At 46.2% G+C, this 16,236-nt stretch overlaps 1 protein-coding gene and 1 long non-coding RNA gene across 2 annotated transcripts in view; both read right to left on the bottom strand.

Moving 5' to 3' along the window:
• The window catches only part of VPS72 (vacuolar protein sorting 72 homolog), a 13,465-nt gene extending 4,151 nt beyond the window's left edge, over positions 1-9,314 (bottom strand). Inside the window, exons 1-4 of the mRNA XM_032267501.1 lie at positions 9,091-9,314; positions 3,156-3,308; positions 2,864-2,978; positions 1,969-2,145 (exon numbers count right to left, since the gene is read on the bottom strand). Coding sequence (XP_032123392.1) covers positions 1,969-2,145; positions 2,864-2,978; positions 3,156-3,308; positions 9,091-9,207 — 562 coding nt within the window. The 5' untranslated portion in view covers positions 9,208-9,314. The remainder of the gene's footprint in view (positions 1-1,968; positions 2,146-2,863; positions 2,979-3,155; positions 3,309-9,090) is intronic.
• On the bottom strand, positions 1,472-1,962 carry LOC116542526. The gene is made up of 2 exons (XR_004265255.1): positions 1,816-1,962; positions 1,472-1,502 (listed from the first exon to the last, which is right to left on the bottom strand). It is a non-coding gene; the product is annotated as an uncharacterized LOC116542526 (long non-coding RNA).
• Positions 9,315-16,236: the final 6,922 nt, after the last annotated feature.

The following is a 16,236-nucleotide window of genomic DNA, read 5'->3' as shown; positions in this document are numbered from 1 at the left end:
AAAAAAAAAAAAAAAAAATATATATATATATATATATATATATATTCCTTGCCCTTTTCCTCTGAATGAACTCCAAATTTCTGTGTCCTTAAATATGGTTACTATGAACACAATTCTCTAAAGTCTGACCATAAGAGAGCACTCTGGTGGCTGGGCGCCATGGCTCATGCCCATAATTCTAGCACTTTGGAAAGCCGAGGCAGACAGATCACCTGAGGTCAGGAGTTCAAGACCAACCTGGCCAACATGGTAAGACCCCCGCCTCTACTAAAAATACAAAAATTAGCTGGGTATGGTGGCTTGAGCCTGTAATCCCAGCTACTTGGGGGACTGAGGCAGGAGAATGACTTGAACCTGGGAGGCAGAGGTTGCAACGAGCCAAGATCATGCCATTGCACTCCAGTCTGGGTGACAGACCAAAACTCCATCTCAAAGAAAAAAAAAAAGAGTACTCTGGAAATCCTTCCAATCACTGAACCTCTCTTGCTTGACCTGTTTGATAATACTGATAATACTGCTTTCTCTCCCTTGCGCCAATCTTCCAAACCCTCTACTTTCGAACACTTGCCTACACCCTCTGGAGCTCAAGCTCTATAATCAGCCAACTCATCTATATCCTCGGCTCCTCACTCAGCGTTCCTTCATGTGACTTGCCTTACCAGAAACCTGGTCATTCACTAAGGCCACCACTCCTCTCTGCAGACCTCTGGTGGCGGCTGCTCATTCTCTTACTACCCCACAGGATATACCTATGACCTACTGGGCCTCACCCTGGAGCTTTCGGATCACTACTCTTCTGCCTACCAGAAGAATCTCCCTTCTCTTTTGAGACCTGTGCTAAGAGTCTAGAGTAACTTCTCTCCTTCCTAGTCATGGTCACTCCCTCACTCACTGAAGACTTTGGCAGTGGTTTCTAATCTTCACCTCTACCACAATTCCTATCACCTTAGGTCACCCTGGTGACTTCGAAGTGCACATGGGTAGCCCCTTCAACACTCCATGCCCAGTATATCACCACATCTCTAACAACCCTCTTTTCCACGTCACTTTATTTTTTTTTCGAGTCCCACTCTGTCACCCAGGCTGGAGTGCAGTGGTGTGATCTCTGCTCACTGCTACCTCCACCTCCTGGGTTCAAGTGATTCTTCTGTTTCAGCCCCCAGAGTAGCCAGGACTAGAGGTGCACACTACCATACCCGGCTAAATTTTTTGTATGTTTAATAGGGATGGTGTTTCACCATGTTGACCAGGCTGGTCTCGAACTGCTAACCTCAGGTGATCTGCCCACCTCCGCCTCTCAAAGTGCTGGGATTACAGGTGTGAGCCACCGTACCCGGTCCCCCTTTTTTTCTTTTTTTAAGAGATGGGGGCCTCACTGTGTTGTCCAGGCTGGTTATGAACTCCTGGCCTCAAGCAATCCTGCTTCAGCCTCCTGAGTCATTCGGTGTATGCCCCATTTTAGAAACAAGAAAAGCAAAATATGAATAGGTTAAGTAATTTACCTACAGTCTTTTTTTTTTTTTTTTTTTGAGACGGAGTTTCGCTCTTGTTACCCAGGCTGGAGTGCAATGGCGCGATCTCGGCTCACCGCAACCTCCGCCTCCTGGGTTCAGGCAATTCTCCTGCCTCAGCCTCCTGAGTAGCTGGGATTACAGGCATGCACCACCATGCCCAGCTAATTTATTGTATTTTTAGTAGAGACGGGGTTTCACCATGTTGACCAGGATGGTCTCGATCTGTTGACCTCGTGATCCACCCGCCTCGGCCTCCCACAGTGCTGGGATTACAGGCTTGAGCCACCGCGCCCGGCCTTACCTACAGTCTTAATCACCTACTCTCCCCCATTTCTTACTTCTGATTCCTTTATCCCAAATTTCCATTTCTCCAGGCCTTTGGTCCTCCAGGTCTCATGGTTTTTCTCATACCCCTCAGCCCCTGTACCCACTTTTTCTGAAACCACAGACTGACCCAGTGAACGTAAATTAAGCTCTTCTGTGATCTTGGCCTCTCTGAGCAGCTCCTCCTGGGTTAGCGGCCGCTCACAGTGGGGCCCCTTTCGCCGTCTTGACTGGCCCTGCCTCTCCTGTACCCGAAGGAACGTTTGTCGTGTGTGCTCAGCTGTAGACTGACGCATAGACTTCCGACCTGGAAGAGAGTGAGATAAGAAGAAATCTTTGAATTCATGTCCACTACTTTATTTATTTTTAAATTTTGTGTTTGGAAATAATTTCAAACCTACAAAGTTGTAAGAACAGTACAAGGAATACTCATGTATCTTCTACCCCATCACCTGTTAATAACATTTTGTCCCTTTTGCATTTTGTATGTGTAGTTTTTTTCTGAATGATCTAAGTTAGATAACTAAAGTTGTATACATCATGGCCTTTATCCCTACCTAAATATTTCTGTGTGTATTTCCTAAGAATGAAGATTTTCCTATCCATAGTAAGTTATCAACATCAGTAATTTTTTTTCTTTTTATTATTATATTTGAGATGGAGTTTCGCTCTTATTGCTGAGGCTGGAGTGCAATGGCATGGTCTTGGCTCACTGTAACCTCTGCCTCTCACGTTCAAGTGATTCTCCTGCCTCAGCCTCCTAAGCAGCTGGGATTACAGGGGCCCGCCACCCGCAACCACGCCTGGCTAATTTTTGTATTTTTTAGTAAAGATAAGGTTTCATCATATTGGCCAGACTGGTCTCGAACTCCTGATCTCAGGTCATCCGCCTGCCTCGGCCTCCCAAAGTGCTGGGATTACAGACGTGAGCCACTGCGCCCAGCAACATCAGAATATTTAACACTGATATGATACTTTATCATCATATTCCAATTCTGCCAATTGACCCAAACATCCCTACTCACTGTCAGATCCGTCATCCTGTAGTTCTAGTGGCAGTAGGGCCTTCTCTTCTCGGGCCTTCTGAGAGCTACTGGCCGGGGTGTTGACCTTTCGAGGCCTTAAACTCTTGAGAGGCTCCTGAGGACAGATTGGAATTAGATACCAGGGAACAGAAGAGATAAGGAGAAATATGAGGATCTCAATGAGAGAAAACTAGCATTGCCAGAAATGGAAGAGGTGTAGGGAGTACCAATGCCCGATGAAAGAGAGAACAGGAATTGAGAAAATCCAAGAAAACTAGGACTCCCCCTATACCTTATAGGCCTTGGTGACTACTCGGCGCTTCCTCCTTGGCTCTTCTGCTTCTCCATCACTGGATGGTTCATCCCCTTCATCAATGTCAAAGTCAGAGTCCACTTCGTCCTCTGTGTCTGACTGGTCCCCTTGATACTCATCATCTCCGGATTCCTAAGTACACAGGGAGGTGAGGGTTGGCTGGAAAAGGAAGCCTTAACACCCCTTTAGGAGAAAGAGTCTCTCAACTTTCTTGATCACGGGTTGTGGTACTCTCCTTCCTAATCCAGCCCTTCATTTTCCTCAGACAAGAAAACTTTCTAACTGACGGCCTTTGGCTCCAGCACTACCTCCTTCCAACATTAATCGACAGCCCTTTACCTACATGGCACTGTGTTAAGTACTGGGGAACAAAAGGATATGGTTTGGTCTCTACCTTCAGAGGCTTACAGTATAGTGAAGGGGAGAAAATAATCTTAATTTTTTTTTTGAGACAGGGGTCTCTGCCGGGCATGGTTGCTCATGCCTGTAATCCCAACACTTTGGGAGGCCAAGGCAGGCAGATCACTTGAGGCCAGGAGCTCAAGACCAGCCTAACATGGTGAAACCCTGTCTCTACTAAAAGTACAAAAATTAGCCAGGTGTGGTGGTGCATGCCTGTAATCCCAGCTACTTGGGAGGGTGAGGCACGAGGATCGCTTGAACCTGGGAGGCAGAGGTTGCAGTGAGCCAAGATCGTGCCACACTGCATTCCAGTCTGGGTGACAGAGTGAGACTGTGTCTCAAAAGAAAAAAAAAAATAGGGGTCTTGCATGTTGCCCAAGCTATTCTTGAACTCCTGAGTTCAAGTTATCTGCCTGCTTCAGCCTCTCATCAGGCCCATAATCTTATTTTTTTTTATTATGTTAAAAATAGAGGTGGGATCTGGCTATGCTGACCAGGTTGGTTTCAAATTCCCGGCCACAAGTGATCCTTCACTTCAGCCTCCAAAAGTGCTCAGATTACAGGCATGAGCCATCACACCTGGCAGGAATATAATCTTTTTTTTTTAAGATGGAGTTTCACTCTTGTTGCACAGGCTGGGGTACAATGCTGAGACTTCAGCTCATTGCAACTTCCATCTCCCAAGTTCAGGTGATTCTCCTGCCTCAGCCTCCCAAGTATGTGGAATTATAGGCATGTGCACCACAGCTAATTTTGTATTTTTAGTAGAGACGGGGTTTCGCCACGTTGGTCAGGCTGGTCTTGAACTTCAGACCTCAGGTGATCTGTCCATTGTGCCTCTCAAAGTGTTGGGATTACAGGCGTAAGCCACCATACCAAGCCTCAGGGACATAATCTTAAAAGGAAGTGGCACACTTGCTATGCACTGTTAGTATAAGAAGGTCTAAGTTTAGGCTTTCATTCTTTAGACTGGGGTCAGGAAACTTTTTCTGTAAAGGACCAGATAAAACAGTGGATCAGCATTGGCCTGAAGGCTGTAGTTTGCTGAACTGTGCTTTAGACTCTTAACACATGAAGAGGGCCAGGCACAGTGGCTCATGCCTGTAATTCCACACTTTGGGAAGCCATGGCAGGTGGATGACCTGAGGTCAGGAGTTTGACCAGCCTGGCCAACATGGGGAAAACCCATCTCTACTTAAAATACAAAAATTAGCCAGGCGCGGTGGCACACACTTGTAGTCCCAGCTACTTGGGAGACTGAGACAGAAGAATCACGTGAACCCAGGAGGCAGAGATTGCAGTGGGTTGAGATGATGCCACTGCACTCCAGTCTGGGCAACAGGGTGATCTAAAAAAAGAAAAAAGGATGAAGAGGACTTAAACTGTGGTTTAAAACACTGTTAGTATTTAGACAGCCAAGAGGGAAGAAGGAATCATAGGCAGATGAAATAGCAGAAGTGAATGTGCAGAAATGGTAATGTGTACAGCATGTTTATGGAATAAGGATTTAGACCCAAATAAAACTTTTCTGTCGAGGAACTTGTTAGCCAACTGCATTTGGCTCCAGCACCGCCTTCTTCCAACACCAATTGCCCTATAGGACTATATGATTTGAAAAGAAGGTTGTATTTATGGAGAAACTTAAATGTCAGGCTAATAAACACAAATTTAACCTGAAGGCCAGTGATTCTCAATCCCCTCCATCTCCTTATTTGTCCTACCATTAATAATCATTGTTGAGGTAAACTAAAGTTACTGAGAGAAATACGTTCTTTAGGTGTGCTGGGACAGAAAAACAGTTGAGTACTGCTACTATGGACAATGGAGAGCCACTGAAGATTTGGGAAGGGGTAACAGTATGCACAAGGGGTACTTCAGAAAGCTCTGGAGGTAGTTAGATGGACTGGAGTGGAGAACGTGAAGTACAGCCTAGACCTGAGGTGATACTGGTTAGGGCTAGAATGGCAGCCATTATGAGAAAGGAAAGGGAAAAAAGCCACTTGAGGGAGAGGGAGTCAACTGGGCTGGGTGACATCTCACACATGTGGCTTTTCAATCAGTGATGCAGACTAATGGGCTACTCTTGGTACACATGATGCCAAAGCAAGCAAAGAACACAGACGTTGACACTCCAAGCCAGCCAGAGTTCAATTTTGCACTGATGACCATCATTTCCACCCAAGTGATGTTTATAAAAGATAGCCTGGGAACACATTAATCCCCTCAGCTCTAACTGGGTATTAAGCCGTAACACCAGAGGGTAGTAGATCAACCACACACTAGCTTAGTGCCCAATCAAAATACTTCCACTAAATTAAGGACTTACTACCATTCCTTTGGCTTTTATTGAGTCATTAATAGACATCACTAGTTAAGAGAATGTTTGTACATCATCTATGAAAACCGTTACTTTTTATATATCTTATATGAGGATATAATGATAAATGCTTCCTAGGATTTAAGGCTGAATAAGTTTGTCTCTCTTGAAGAACTTACATGCTTCTTTCTTAATAAAAAAATAAATACAAGGTTTGGCTACCAGGAAGCTCACAGCTAAATTTAGTATCAATTGTTATCACCATTTTAGCAGAGGTTCCTGGTACAATTACTTCTGATCTGTCTCTATTTTTACTGTTCCTACTTTTTGTTTATATGTAAGCCTCCTTAAATCCTTTTTGGAAGCATGAAGGGTACATATTAAATAACGACTCGTAAAATGACAGAAATAGGAAAATGGCCTTAGAGGAGGGATGAGAAAGTTCTATTTTAAACTAGTTGGTTAGGGCTGTGTCAGTAATGGCTCCATCAGTCAAGTTCTGTGGGTTCTTTTTTTTTTTTTTTTTGAGACACAGTCTCGCTCTGTCACCTGGGCTGGAGTGCAGTGGCGTGATCTTGGCTCACTGGAACCTCCGCCTCCCAGTTTCGAATGATTCTCCTGCCTCAGCTTCCTGAGTAGCTGGGATTACAGGCGCATGCCACGACGTCCGGCTTATTTTTTTGTATTTTTAGTAAAAACAGAGTTTCACCATGTTGGTCAGGCTGGTCTCGAACTCTTGACATCATCATCTGCCCATCTTGGCCTCCCAAAATGCTGGGATTACAGGCATGAGCCATCGCAACGGGCCCCTAAATCCTGTGGGTTCTGTTCCTTAACTTATCTTGAATCCTTCTGTCTCTATACTGCCACGCCCCCTTCTAGCCATTCTCATTACAAAGTAAGTAATCTTTATTTATTTATTTATTTATTTTTTAGATGAAGTTTTGCTCTTGTTGCCCAGGCTGGAGTACAGTGTTGCAATCTCTGCTCACAACTTCAGCCTCCCAGGTTCAAGCGATTCTGCCTCAACCTCCTGAGTAGCTGGGATTACATGCATGTATCACCACACCCGGCTGATTTTGTATTTTTAGTAGAGACGGGGTTTATCCATGTTGGTTAGGCTGGTCTCTAACTCCCAACATCAGGTTATCTGCCCACTTCAGCCTCCCAAAGTGCTGGGACTACAGGCGTGAGCCACCTCGCCCAGCCATAAGTAATCTTTCTACAGAACAAATTTCATCATGGAACTCTGATGCCTCATCTCAGTCCTCTGGACAAAACTCCTTAACATGGCTCACAAGGCCGTCAATGATGTGGCCCATGCCTACTCCCTCCAGGCTTATCAATCTTTAGTCTCCTTCATGCTCTGGAGAATGAGAGAGTAGACTTGCAGGTCCCAGACAAGGATCTCAACTTTACCTACTCTACCCAACCTGCTCTGTGGACTAACCTTTCTCCTTCTCCTACTTTTCAAACTGTCCTCAGCTTAAACATCATCTCTTCAGGGATGCCTATCCTGATCAATAAATTTGGCTCACATGTATTACCTCTGCACTCTATCTTACCCCGTGTTTTAGTCCTTATCACACAGTATTTTTTTTTTTTTTTGAGACACAGTCTCACTCTGTCCCCAGGTGCCAGGCTGGAGTGCAGTGGCACGATCTCAGCTCACTGCAACCTCCGCCTCTGGGATTCAAGCAATTCTCCTGCCTCAGCCTCCCAAGTCACTGAGACTACAGGCGCATGCTACCACGTCCAGCTAATTTTTGTATTTTTAGTAGAGACGGGGTTTCACCATGTTGGCCAGGATGGTCTCGATCTCTTGACCTCGTGATCCACCTGCCTCGGCCTCCCAAAGTGCTGGGATTGCAAGTATGAGACACCGCGACCGGCCCAGTATTTTTTTTTTAAATGAGATGGGGTTTCACCATGTTGACCAGGATGGTCTAGATCTCTTGACCTCGTGATCCACCTGCCTCGGCCTCCCAAAGTGCTGGGATTACAAGTGTGAGCCACCGCACCCAGACTTTTTTTTTAAACTTTATTTATTATTTATTATTTTTTTTTTGAGACGGAGTTTCACTCTTGTCACCCAGGCTGGAGTGCAATGGCGTGATCCCCGGTCACTGCAACCTCTGCCTCCTGGGTTCAAGCAATTCTCCAGCCTCAGTTTCCCAAGTAGCTGGGATTACAGGTGCATGCCACCATACCCAGCTAATTTTTGTATTTTTAGTAGAGATGGGGTTTCACCATGTTGGTCAGGCTGGTCGAGAACTCCTGACCTCAGGTGATCCGCCCGCCTCGGCCTCCCAAAGTGCTGGGATTACAGGCGTGAGCCACCGCGCCAGGCCTATATCACACAGTATTTTAACTGACTGTTAACCCAGCCAGTTACCCCACTGGGGTATGGAGTATGTAAGGACAGAACAGTGTTTTTAATATTCTGTTTCCCTAGAAAACAGAGCCTAACACAACCTATCACCAATGTTATGCTCTGGGTTCCCAACACATTTAATAAACAGGTAGATTCAACTAATAAAAATTTAGCAAGTGGTAGCCCAGTCCGGACACCTCATGCATAATGTTGAACGAAACAGACCATCTCTAACTTTATAGAGTTTAAAACGCAATAGAAAAGTATAAGCAAGTAAGCAAACCAAATCTAATTACAAGCTGAAATATGTTCTGTGAAGGTAATAAATGGGGACACTTGTTAGGATAGTCAAGGAAGTGTTATCTTTCGGGGAAAACATGTACACTGAGACTTGAAGCTGAAAAAGGAGTGGGCTAAGCTCCTCTACTTTTGGAGCAGTTCCTTTCCATGTCTCCGATGAATAACCCAACAGTAGGCCAACGAGGATACACCGAGCAGCTGACTACTGCGTGTGTGCCTGGCGTATGCTGGACGTCAGCAGCACAGTGGGAGATGCAACCAGAGAAGTACATGGCAGGTTTCCGCCGTTCTCAGAGTGCCTCCTGAGAACTTCTCCCTCCCAGGCCCCTTTGACCCCTTCTAGGCCTCCACATACCATCCGCTCCCCTCCACCTCCTACACACACTCCGATTCACCCAGCCATCTGGAATGTCAGCGCCCAGAGCTCCTCTCTACTCCCCGCCCTCCTCTTTATCCGGGGTTGCTTGCTTCAGGGCTCCTCTTCGCTTCCTCCCCTCCCTTTTCCCAGGCCCGGATCTTGCCTCTGTGAAACCCCCATAAGTCGTCTGGTAGAACTCATCTTCTTCCTCTGCCTCCAGAAGCCCAGAAAGCCGGTTCCCAGCGGTCTTCCGGGGGGCCCGGCCTCCAGCCAAACTCATACCGTCTACCTAGACTGCGCCGCCACGGGCGGCCCCTCACCCGCGCGGTTCCGGGAGCTCGACGCTCAACACCACTACCTGAAGATGGCCGCCAGCGGCGGAAGTTGGGCGTTTACAGGCAGAAGTAGCAGAGTGTCGAGAGATTCCTAGTCTCTGCCTCTAAACCCTCTTTAGTCTTCAGCCTTTCCTACGCCTGTGCGGAGCCTCTAAGCCGCTTGCCTTATTAGCACTCAATAACCTGCCTTGCTCAATGAGTCCACTTGGTGACACAATGATTCCCACAACCCTAAGTCAACACATTTTATTTTATTATTTTATTATTATTTTTTGATACCGAGTCTCGCTCTGTTTCCCAGGCTGGAGTTCAGTGGCGTGATCTCGGCTCACTGCAACCTCCACATCCCCGGTTCAAGCAATTCTCCTGTTTTAGCCACCCTAGTAGCTGGGATTACAGGCACCCGCCACCACGCCCGGCTAATTTTTGCATGCTTAGTAGAGACGGGATTTCACTATGTTGGCCAGGCTGGTCTCGAACTCCTGACCTCAGGTGATCCACCCTCCTTGGCCTCCCAAAGTGCTGGGATGACAAGCATGAACCACCGCACCCAGCCTATTTTATATTTATATTTGTATTTGTATTTATTTATTTTTATTTTTTATTTTTTAATTTTTTTTAATTATTATTTATTTATTTTTTTTGTTTTTTGAGACGGAGTTTCGCTCTTGTTACCCAGGCTGGAGTGCAATGGCGCGATCTCGGCTCACCGCAACCTCCGCCTCCGGGTTCAGGCAATTCTCCTGCCTCAGCCTCCTGAGTAGCTGGGACTACAGGCATGCGCCACCATGCCCAGCTAATTTTTTGTAGTTTTATAGAGACGGGGTTTCACCATGTTGACCAGGATGGTCTCGATCTCTTGACCTTGTGATCCACCCGCCTCGGCCTCCCAAAGTGCTGGGATTACAGGCTCGAGCCACCGCGCCTGGCTGCAGCACTACTTATAATGGCCAAAATATGAAATCAATCTCGGTGTCCAACGACAAATGAATAAAGGATATGTATGTATATACACAGTGGAATACTACTCAGCCACTAAAAAGAACAAAATCCTGTCATTCACAGCAACATGGATGGAATTGGTGGATGTTTTAACTGACAAGCCACAAACGGAAAGTTAAACACTGCATGTTCTCACTCATATGTAGACACTTTAAAAAAAGTTGATTTCAGGCCCGGCGCGGTGGCTCAAGCCTGTAAACCCAGCACTTTGGGAGGCCGAGGCGGGTGGATCACGAGGTCAAGAGATCGAGACCATCCTGGTCAACATGGTGAAACCCCGTCTCTACTAAAAATACAAAACATTAGCTGGGCATGGTGGTGCATGCCTGTAATCCCAGCTACTCAGGAGGCTGAGGCAGGAGAATTGCCTGAACCCGGGAGGCGGAGGTTGCGGTGAGCCGAGATCCTGCCATTGCACTCTAGCCTGGGTAACAAGCGCCAAACTCCGCCTTAAAAAAAAAAAAAAAAAAAAAGAAAGACACAAAATTACAAACCACAGTGCGTCCATAAATTTAAAAAAGAAAAGACACAAAATTACAATTTTTTTGAGACAGGCTGGAGTTCCGCAGCAGGATCATGGCTCACTGCCTCCCTGACCTTCTGGGTTCAAGCTGTCCTCTCACCTTGGCCTCCCAAAATGCTAGGATTACAGCTGTGAGCCACCACACTAGCCCCAAATTACATTTATTTGTTTGTTTGAGGTAGGGTCTTACTTTGTCGCCAAGGCTAGAGTGCAATGGTGCAATCACTGCTCACTGCAGTCTTGACCTGCTGGGCTCAAGTGATCATCCCACCTCAGCCTCTGGGTAGCTGGGACTACAGGTTCATGTCACCACGCCCGGCTGATTTTTTGTACTTCTTGAGGAGACGAGATTTCGCAACGTTACTCACACTGATCTCCTGGGCTTAAGTAATCCACACTCCTCAGCCTCTCAATGTGCTGGGATTACAGGTGTGAGCCACCTCACTGGCCCAAAATTACATTTAGTTAGGAGGAATAAATTCTAGTGCTCTTGGCTGTGGCTCACACCTGTAATCCCAGCACTTTGGGAGGCTGAGGTGGGCAGATCACCTGAGATCAGGAGTTTGAGACTACCCTGACCAACATGGTGAAACCACATCACTACTAAAAATACAAAAATTAGCCAGTCATGTTGGCAGGAGTTTGTAATCCCAGTTACTTGAGAGGCTGAGGCAAAAGAATCACTTGAACCTGGGAAGCGGAGGTTGCAGTGAGCCAAGATCACACCATTGCACTCCAGTCTGGGCAACAAGTGTGAGACTCCATCTCAGAAAAAAAAAAATCATAGTGTTCTATATCACTGTGGGATAACCATAATTAACAATAATAAATGTACATTTTTGAGGCCAGGCGTGGTGGCTCACACTTGTAATCCCAGCACTTTGGGAGGCCAAGGTGGGCAGATTATTTGAGGTTGGTAGTTCAAGACCAGCCTGACCAACATGGTGAAACCCTGTCTCTATTAAAAAATTCAAAAATTAGCCAGGAGTGGTGGCAGGCACCTGTAGTCCCAGCTGCTTGAAAGGCTGAGGCATGAGAATGGCTTCAAACCAGGAGGTGGAGGTTGTAGTGAGCCGAAATGGTGCCACTGCACTCCAGCTTGGGCAACAGACCAAGACACTGTCTCGAAATAAGTAAATAAATAAATAAATGATAAATTTGTTAGATGTTGGATATGCTAATTATCCAGATCTGATCACTATATATTTCATGTATTGAAACATCACTATGTACCCCATAAACATGTACAATGATGTGTCAATTAAAAATTAAAATAAAATAAAACAACAAACAGAGAACACAGCTTTAGAGCCAGCCAGACCTGAATTTGAGCATGGGCTTTAAGGTCTTCTAGCTGTATGACCTTGGACAAGTTGCTTTACTTCTCTGAATCTCAGTTTTCTCATCTGCAAAGTAGAACTGATAATAATATCTATCTTTTAAAGTTGTAGAAGATTAAAAGATACAGTTCTTGGCTGGGTGCAGTGGCTCATGCCTGTAATCTCAACACTTTGGGAGGCTGAGGCAGGCAGATCACTGTAAGGTTAGCCGAGAGAAAGGAGAATAGACTCAAAGTCAGGCAAGCAAGTTTTTTTTTTTTTTTTTTTTGAGACGGAGTTTCGCTCTTGTTACCCAGGCTGGAGTGCAATGGCGCGATCTCGGCTCACGGCAACCTCCGCCTCCTGGGTTCAGGCAATTCTCCTGTCTCAGCCTTCTGAGTAGCTGGGATTACAGGCACGCACCACCATGCCCAGCTAATGTTTTGTATTTTTAGTAGAGACGGGGTTTCACCATGTTGACCAGGATGGTCTCGATCTCTTGACCTCGTGATCCACCCGCCTCGGCCTCCCAAAGTGCTGGGATTACAGGCTTGAGCCACTGTGCCCGGCGGCAAGCAAGTTTTATTAGCCTGCCTGGCTGCCCGGTAACTGTCAGAGGAGGCAGCCCTGAGCTTACAAAAGGAGGGGTTTATATGAAGTGAGAGGGGCATAAAGGAGTTTCAGGACTGAGATAATCTATCAGGTTGTAACAGGCACAGAGATAGTTTTTAACTTGTGACCGACTTATAATACATCATCCTGTGACTTTTGTGGTGGCAGTTAAAAAAAAAATGCAAAATTTTACAGGTATGTGTCAAACAGGAATTTACAGGTATGGATAACAAACATTTGTTTTCCCTGTCCTCCCTCAAGCTGCCCCAGATGGCTGTAATCAGGCTTTGCTTAATTGTAGCACGTCTGGCAGCCTTGACACGGCACACAGATAGGAGTTCAGAGATGCAGCTGCAGAGCAATCAGAGTTGTGAGGCGTCAGCTTACACAGAGGGGTTTTCCGAGGCAGCTTGTCCCTAACAATCACAAGGTCAGGAGTTGGAGATCAGCCTGGCCAATATGGTAAAACCCCATCTTTACTGAAAATACAAAAACTAGCCTGACATCTTGACTCCATCTCAAAAAAAAAAAAAAAGATATAATTCTTTTAAACTGCTTAGCATAGTGTTTAGTAAACTCATAGTAAATGTTTAGTTGGCGGTAACTACCATTTGGCATTCAGTATTCAGAGCCTTCATAATTTAGCCTCTCCCTGTCTTTCTGGTCACACCTCCTGACACATCACTACCCAGCATCACTCTCCTGACACCCAATTCTCTGTCATGCCTCTATGCTTTTCTTTCTCCTTAGAATCCCTTTCCTTTCTTGTCTAATTTTATAGGATAGTAGAGTCTTCTGAACACCCATTCCTCTCTTTCCAGGCACAATTCCCTTAACTGTGGAGAGGATGCTTTCTATAGTCTCTGGAATAGTTTCAATCTCAAATATTATCTGTTGTATTATCAAGACTCTGTTCCCATTTTTAATTCCGAAAATATGGTGATCAAACCATAGCACTTATACAAACTCTATGATGGCACCTATTACATTGTATTCTTTTTTTTTTTTTTTTTTTTTTTTGAGATGGAGTCTTGCTCTGTCGCCCAGGCTGGAGTGCAGTGGCACTATCTCAGCTCACTCTGACCTCCACCTCCCCGGTTCAAGCAATTCTCTGCCTCAGCCTCCTGAGTAGCTGGGATTACAGGTGCCCACCACCACATCCAGCTAATTTTTGTATTTTTAGTAGAGATGAGCTTTTACCATCTTGGCCAGGCTGGTCTTGAACTCCTGACCTTGGGATCCACCCACTCGGCCTCCCAAAGTGCTGGGATTATTGGTGTGAGCCACTGCTCTAGGCCTACATTGTATTCTAATGATTTACATGTCTGTTCCCCTCATTAGTCTGTGATCTTTTTGAGGGCAGGGGCTTAATCTTTTCCATTTTTTTTTTTTTGAGACAGAGTCTTGCTCTGTCACCAGGTGCCAGCCTGGAGTGCAGTGGCACAATCTTGGCTCACTGCAACCTCCGTCTCCCAGGTTCAAGCAAGTCTCCTGCCTCAGCCTCCCAAAGTAGGTGGGTCTACAGGCGTGCACCACCACGCCCAGCTAATTTTTGTATTTTAGTAGAGACGGCATTTCACCATGTTGGCCAGGATGGTCTTGATCTCTTAACCTTGTGATCTGCCCGCCTTGGCCTCCCAAAGTGCTGGGATTACAAGTGTGAGCCACCACACCCGGCCATAATCTTTTCCTTTTTTTAATTAAAAAAAATTTTTTTAGAGACATAGTTTTGCTCTGTCGCCCAGGCTGGAGAGCAGTGGTACAACTTTAGCTCTCTGCAGCCTTGACCTCCAGGGCTCAAGTGATCCTCCCACCTCAGTTTCCTGAGTTGCTGTGACTACAGGTGTGCACCACCATGCTCAGCTAATTTTTGTATTTTTTGTAGAGAGAGGATTTTTGCTATGTTGCCCAGGCTGGTCTTGAACTCCTGGGCTCAAGCAATCTGCCTGCCTCAGCCTCCCAAAGCGTTTGGATTATAGGAGTGAGCCATCGAGCCGAACAAGGGGCTTAATCTTCATCTGTGTATACCAGGAACTCTAGTAGTGCCTGGGACGTAGCTTGGGCTAAATAATGTTGTTTTTTTTTTTATTTTTATTTTTGAGATGGAGTCTTGCTCTGTTTCCAGGCTGGAGTGCAGTGACAGGAACTGAGCTCACTGCAACCTCCACCTCTCAGGTTCAAGCAATTCTCTTGCCTCAGCCTCCTGAGTAGCTGGGATTACAGGCACACACCCTCAGGCCCAGCTAATTTTTGTATTTTTAGTAGAGACTGGGGGTGGGTTTCACCATGTTGGCCAGGAATGTCTCGATCTCTTGACCCTGTGATTCACCCACCTTGGCCTCCCAAAGTGCTGGGATTACAGGCCTGAGCCATCTCGCCTGGCTAGGCTAAATACTGTTAATCGAGTGAATTAATTAATGAATGATTAATTGAATAAATAACCCATCCTCTTATTGTAGAACCCTTTCCTTGCTCTTGCCAGTCCCACCCCTTCATTCTAATCTTAGCAAGTGTTCTAAGCAGCTGGGCATGGTGGCTCATGCCTGTAATCCCAGCCCTTTGGGAGGCAGAGGCAGGCAGATGGCGAGGTCAGGAGTTCTAGACCAGCCTGGCCAGCATGGTGAAACCCTGTGTGTACTAAAAATACAAAAATTAGCCGGGCATGGTGGCAGGCACCTATAGTCCCAGCAACTCGGGAGGCTGAGGCAGGAGAATCACTTGAACTGGGAAGGTGGAGATTGCAGTGAGCCGAGACTGCGCCATTTCACTCCAGCCTGGGGGACAGAGCAAGACTCTGTCTCAAAAAAAGAAAGTGTTGGCCGGGCGCGGTGGCTCAAGCCTGTAATCCCAGCACTTTGGGAGGCCGAGGCTGGTGGATCACAAGGTCAAGAGATCAAGACCATCCTGGTCAACATGGTGAAACCCCGTCTCTACTAAAACTACAAAAAATTAGCTGGGCATGGTGGCGCGTGCCTGTAGTCCCAGCTACTCAGGAGGCTGAGGCAGGAGAATTGCCTGAACCCAGGAGGTGGAGGTTGTGGTGAGCCGAGATCGCGCCATTGCACTCCAGCCTGGGTAATATAAGCGAAACTCCGTCTCAAAAAAAAAAAAAAAAAAAAGAAAGTGTTATAAGCTATGAGGGACACTTTAATCAAGGTGTGGGTGTGCATTCACATATACTGAAGTCTGTACCTGTGGTCCTACTTTGAGGTCACCAGATTGCACCCCCTTTCCCGAAGTATGTATTGGTGAACTCTCTTTCCTGTTTGTTTGGGGGCACCAAGCCAACATGTCCTGCTCTGTCCCGTTTCCACACCCTACCACGTCACCACAGCTCTACTATGCCAGGAATGTTACTGGGGAAGAGTGGTTCTCTGACTCAGAGGACACCCCAGGGACTGAGTGGGAGTTGGTGAAATTAAAAATAAAAATAGTGGGAGTTCTAAAAACACAAAAATCAGCCGGGTGTGGTGGTGCGTATCTGTAGTTCCAGCTACTCGGGAGGCTAAGGCAGAAGA

The sequence above is a fragment of the Sapajus apella genome, unplaced genomic scaffold (genome assembly GCF_009761245.1).
Source record: "Sapajus apella isolate SASKATOON/1434 unplaced genomic scaffold, GSC_monkey_1.0 scaffold169, whole genome shotgun sequence".
NCBI classification, from domain to species: domain Eukaryota; kingdom Metazoa; phylum Chordata; class Mammalia; order Primates; family Cebidae; genus Sapajus; species Sapajus apella.
Note: the sequence above shows the minus strand (reverse complement) of the source record. Positions and strands in the feature narration are given on the sequence as shown.